The sequence below is a fragment of the Cucurbita pepo genome, chromosome LG15, assembly GCF_002806865.2.
Source record: "Cucurbita pepo subsp. pepo cultivar mu-cu-16 chromosome LG15, ASM280686v2, whole genome shotgun sequence".
NCBI lineage: Eukaryota > Viridiplantae > Streptophyta > Magnoliopsida > Cucurbitales > Cucurbitaceae > Cucurbita > Cucurbita pepo.
Genome location: NC_036652.1, coordinates 7,329,454 through 7,335,367, shown reverse-complemented (window position 1 = coordinate 7,335,367; position 5,914 = coordinate 7,329,454). Strand labels below are relative to the sequence as shown.

General features: G+C 37.3%; 1 protein-coding gene across 1 annotated transcript; it reads right to left on the bottom strand.

The window, feature by feature from the left end:
* Window positions 1-1,126: 1,126 nt before the first annotated feature.
* On the bottom strand, window positions 1,127-4,523 carry LOC111811795. Its single transcript, XM_023698829.1, has 4 exons — window positions 4,262-4,523; window positions 4,072-4,171; window positions 2,215-2,619; window positions 1,127-1,417 (listed from the first exon to the last, which is right to left on the bottom strand). Exons 1-4 carry the CDS (start codon window positions 4,366-4,368, stop codon window positions 1,289-1,291), a joined length of 741 nt encoding a protein of 246 aa, XP_023554597.1. The 5' UTR covers window positions 4,369-4,523; the 3' UTR covers window positions 1,127-1,288.
* Between the last annotated feature and the right edge of the window lie 1,391 nt (window positions 4,524-5,914).

Sequence of the window (5,914 nt, the reverse complement as noted above, 5' to 3'; positions counted from 1 at the left end):
AAAAAAAAAAAAAAAAAAAAAAAAAAAAAAAAAAAAAAAAAAAAAAAAAAAAAAATCAAAATTAACATATAAATTTATAATAATTTTATATAGAAATTGGGGAAAGGGGCGGACTGTTCTTATTTTACCCAAAGGTTTGAATTACCTAGATCATATTTCTCCCGAGATTAAAGAAAAGATGACAATCTGAAAGACAATCTGTCTTTCAGAGCTATCATCCCACCAAAAAATATTTTTGTGATATGACCCGTTTCGGGTCAGAAATATATATTGAAATCACATTTCCTATTCTTTCCCGAATCCTGTGATAAGAAAGATGTTCACTCCTTAGAATGATATGGCCCGATCCTGGTCAGAAATATATTGAAATCACATTTCCTATTCTTTCCCGAACCCTGTGACTATGACTAAGAAAGATGTTCACTCCTTAGAATGGTATGGCCCGTTTCTGGTCAGAAATATATTGAAATCACCTTTCCTATTCTTTTCCGGACCTTGTGACTAAGAAAGATGTTCACTTTCCTATTCTTTCCCGGACCCTGTGACTAAGAAAGATGTTCACTCCTTCAAATATACCAAGAACAGGGGATGAGTCAGATTTATCCCAACTGGAGTAAGATAAAATATACCCAAGAACAAGGGAGAAGTCAGATATATACCCAGGAACGAGTCAGATTTACCCCAACTATCCCAACTGGAGTGGTAAGATAAAATATACCCAGGTACGAGGAATCAGATTTATCCATAAGAATAATAACATTCTAATAAATTTTTACTTTTAATAGTAATAGTAATTTTTACCGTTAAGATAATTGCCACCCTTTCAAATCCTAATTTTTACCTAACATTTATTAAAATGTCTAGTTTTATAGTAATTTTAAAATGTTATTAATATGGTAACTTTTGAAAAGACAAATATATTTTTTAAATTTAGAGCAAAGTTTTTATTATTATTATTATTTATTTAGCCTTATTTTGAACATTTGCTTGAATTGAGCTAAGTTGGCCCACTTCTCAAAATTGTAATATATATATATATTAAAATGATTTGAAGTTTGTAACCTTATAAGTAACCCTATTGCAATCACCTATATAAATAAATAAATAAAAGAAAGAAAATTAAAGATAAGAACGGAAAGGAGTAATACCCGTATTAAAATATTTTTCAAAGTAAATTAAAGAACTACAAGAAATTCATAACCAAGATTCTTAACTAGATTTAAACATTTAATCACTCTATACCAGATGAACCAACTGAGGTTTCCAATGCTAGCAAAAGACCAGACCATCACCCATATAATGCATGCCATGGCTCCTTCACATCTTTTGATTTCTCTTTTGGATTCCAAACAATTCCTTCTCTTGAAAAGCCGAGGGACATGGAGTTTGCTAACAGCTCACCCATTTCACTCAGTATCTGGCAACAAACCCAACAACAATTTGTAAAAAAAACAACTATACAAACAACTCAACCAACCATTCAACCCCACCGCTAGCAGATATTGTCCTTCTTGGACTTTTTCTTTTGGAAAATGTTTCGTTGTTCTCCCCAACCGATGTGGGATCTCACAATCCACCCCCCTTCGAGGCCCAGCGTCCTTGCTGACATACCGCCTCGTGTCCACCCCCTTTGGGACTCAGCCTCCTCGCTGGCATATCGCCTAGTGTCTGACTCTGATACCATTTGTAACAGTTCAAGTCCACTACCAGCAGATATTGTCCTCTTTGGACTTTCCCTTCCGGGGTTCCCCTCGAGGTTTTTAAAACGCGTCAGCTAGGGAGAGGTTTCCACACCATTATAAAAAATGTTTCGTTGTCCTCCCCAACCGATGTGGGATCTCACAATCCACCCCCTTCAAGGCCAGCGTCCTTGCTGACACACCGCCTCGTGTCCACCCCCCTTTGGGGCTCAGCCTCCTCGCTGGCATATCGCCTAGTGTCTGACTCTGATACCATTTGTAACAGTTCAAGTCCACTACTAGCAGATATTGTCCTCTTTGGACTTTCCCTTCCGGGGTTACCCTCGAGGTTTTTAAAACACGTCTGCTAGGGAGAGGTTTCCACACCCTTATAAAGAATATTTCGTTCTCCTCCCCAACCGATGAGGAAGCATGGAAATTTAAAGGGATTTGAATAGAAACTATTTTCAGCTCAGAATTTGGGTAATATCATGGCTAACTATGTGTAACAAACTACTAGCGATGGGATAAGTACCTGAATCTCTTCTCCTGCAGCTTGATTGGAAAGACTGCGACCTGTTTGTCCAACAACAAAAAAAGCAGGAATGTTCAAGATGCGAATCAAGTGAAACAAACAGGCCAGTTGTTCGCAATAGATCTGTGAAGTCGATGGCAGTTTCTGGACTTTGGCACCCATCGTTCGAGAAATATCTGTTTCTGGACCTACCTCGGTACCGTACAGAAGAACGGTCCGATCACTTTTAGTGTTAGTTTTTCTCTCCCACTTGAGCTTCGAGGATGTAATAATAGATGGGACTACAAGAGTGGGTTTTGATTTTGAAGAAGAGGGTGAACGTTGTCCTGCTATGTGTGAAAGAACTACATCGACAGCACATGCCAAGACTGGAGGTTCGTAGCTTTGTAAGATTAATACTGAAACCTGAAAATTTAAGCAAAAAACAATATGGGACGTGCATGAACTCAGATCAGTCGACAGAAGCAAGTAAAATGTTGTTCCACAGAAGATCACATTCTATACTTAGAAACTTTGAGACCAGATCAATCTGATTCATGGAAAATCTTTGATNTAAAAAAAAAAAAAAAAAAAAAAATAGCGTTAAAAAACCGACACCATTTCACACATATCTAACGATAATCCTAAGTTGCAAAACTGAACGGTACGGTACTGTTCTGTTCAATTTCGGGCCGAGAATCAATTGATTAATACCTAAACCAACCTACTCACAACTCATAAGCTTTGCCATACCACATTCCAAATGCCACACCATTGACAATGAAGTAAAAGAAAAAAAATCCTCTACCCCTTAAGAGAGACCTAACTTAGCCTTTAATGTAAACTTTTTCATTACAGAAGAATGCATCAAATGTGCCACAAAAAAAAAAAAAAATCCATAGGGAAATTAGAGAAGTGAGACTAAAGTTACAAAAGAAAGGGGCGAATTCACACTAATAGAGAGAGATATAGGTCATAAGTTCAAAAAAACTATCAAAATATTAGCTTTGTCCCTGAAAATGCATTGATTTCTTAGGAGATTTTACAACTAGAGAGAGCAATATAGGTCATACGTTCATAAAAACTATCAAAATAATAGCTTTGTCCCTGAAAATGCATTGATTTCTTGGGAGAATTTACAACTAGAGAGAGCAATATAGGTCATATGTTAAAAAACTATCAAAATCAGTGGCTTTGTCCTTGAAAAATGCGTTGATTTCTTTCCAACTAAACTGACCAAAGAAAGGCTCTCATGAAATTTATCCAAATGGCTTCCTTCTCTTTACTAAAAGGGTGGCCATTATGATAATCTTCCAAAACGAATTTACAAATGGGCAGGAGATATCAGATGCAGCAAGGTCTCTGCATCCCTCTGACACAGCACACACCAATTTGGCGAAGAGACAAGCCAAGGGGCATTCCTTTGGAGCACATCAGCAGTACACATGCTTCCATGGCTAAGCTTCCATACGAAAATTAGCAGTCCAGGCCCACTACTAGTAGATATTGTCCTCTTTGGACTTTCCCTTTTAGGCTTCCTCTCGAAGTTTTTAAAATTCGTCTGCTAAGGAGAGGTTTCCACACCCTTATAGAGAATGTTACGTTCTCCTCCCCAACCGATGTGGAATCTCATACCTATACTCTTGATTACCAAAAACAATAAAATCCTAATACTTTTTATCAATCCTTCTTTGAGTTCTCATTAAGAAATCACTCCATAATACACAAGTGTAAACTCCATAGCTAAACCAGCTGAAATTCTCTAATAAGAAATTTAGTTGGACAATTTGTTCATAATTTGCTTAACGCTGACATTCTCCATAATACTTCAACCATTTTTCAACAACTACTAACATCATTGGAAACCTAAATAAGTACCTGATAAATTCCCTTATCGTCGAGATAGTGAACGACGCTCCCGGAGGCCTTGTGGTCTTTGATAGCATACTCCTCCAGGGAGAACTCAAAGTCTTCATCACTGTATCAAATCAAACAAAATTTGATCGGTTAGTCGGAAAGTTACTTGAATTCAATGGAGGAAGATAAAGCGAAGGAGAATTGAGCTAACAGCGTTGTAACCGTGAAAGGCGGGTTAGGGCGAAGAGCTCCGACAATGGCTGAGGAGAAACCCTCAGAATCTCTGACGATAAATATTACCTTCGGAGCTAATTTCATTCTCTTATCTCTGAGCTCCAACTCTGAGATGGTGAATCGCCGGCGAACAAGATCGAATATACAAAACCTTCTGATGCTCTATCGGCTTTTCGAGCTTCTCGTTCTCTGCTTTCATTTACTGCGCTTCTTTCTCAACGAAGATCATCGAAACGTCGTCGTTTTACATCTTTAAACGTTAAGATTAGTTGAGGGACAAACGATACCAGAAGCCAGTAGGCATGTGACATTCAGATCAAGTACTGACACATGACCCAATATAACATCTGAGTACGAGCGATTCTGAGGATACACTATTTATAACAATAAGGTCTGTAAGTGTGAGATCCCACGTCGGTTAGAGAAGAAAACGAAGTATCCCTTGCAAGGGTGTGAAAAATTTTAAATTGTGAGGCTGACGACGATACGTAACAAATCAAAACGAACAATATCTGCTAGTGGTGAGATTGGGCTGTTACAAATGGTATCAGAGTCAGCCTACAGTGTGAGGCACTTGTCAGAGTAAGGCTAGACCCTCTCCATAGTATGCAATTTAAAACCTCATGAAGGGAAGTCTATAAGGAAAAACCCAAAAATGATAATATCTACTAGTGGTGGACTTGGGGTGTTACAAATGATATTAGAGCCGGACACGGGACGGTGTGCAAGCGGGGACCCTGGGCTCCCAAAGGAGGTGGACTGTGAGATCCCATATCGGTTGGAGAAGGGAATGAAGTATTCTTTATAAGGGTGTGGAAACCTCTCTCTAATAGATACGTTTTAAAACCGTGAAACTGACAGCGATACATAACAGGTCAAATCGGACAATGTCGGCTAGCGGTGGGCTTGGGCTGTTACAGTAACGACAATCTTCATTTTAAAAATGAGGAGTAAATTGGATTGTAAAACCTATTTTTAAATTGACCGAGTTGACCCGACAAAATAAAAATCAATATAATTTTTTAGAAATTATATGATATTTTATGCTTGTTCTAGATATAATATAAAGTACAAAAACAATAATATAGTCTCTTTTTTTAACACATTATTTGTCTCTACTATATGAAAAAAGATTCCATAGCTTTAATAAAATTTCTAAATATAAGATAAAAACATTTTGAATAATGCGCTTATCAACTTCGTATTATAATGCCTAAGGACCACCATTACTAACACTTCGCACGTGTGAGATATTTTTTTTTAGTAAATTCAATAACTTTTGCACAAAAAAATATAAACTTTATATTTAAAAAAAAAAACTAATGTACCGTAAAAAGTTGATAATATATTGCATTTCTAACACATGGCTGTGACAAAGAGTATTGCGCAAGGTCACAGATCATAACGGATTTTGGTTAACTCCATGTCGAGTCAAGAAACATGGGTGAGACAGGGCTTTGCCAAGGGCCTCGAGCCCCACCCTAATCCACCAAATTAGGTCAACTCTACTTGTTTGTGCAGTTGATCGACCATGCATGATTTACAAGTTAACACGAGGAATGACATTTTCAGACCATAAATACTACACTAAAACTTTTAAAGACAGCCTCTTACAAAAAAAAAAAAAAAA

Coding starts and splice junctions, on each gene's coding strand:
- LOC111811795 (XM_023698829.1), bottom strand. CDS start 4,368: ATGAAATTAGCTCCGAAGGTAATATTTATCGTCAGAGATTCTGAGGGT. Junction 4,172..4,261: donor CCTTTCACGGTTACAACGCT/GTTAGCTCAATT, acceptor GATTTGATACAG/TGATGAAGACTTTGAGTTCT. Junction 2,620..4,071: donor ACGATAAGGGAATTTATCAG/GTACTTATTTAG, acceptor TTAAATTTTCAG/GTTTCAGTATTAATCTTACA.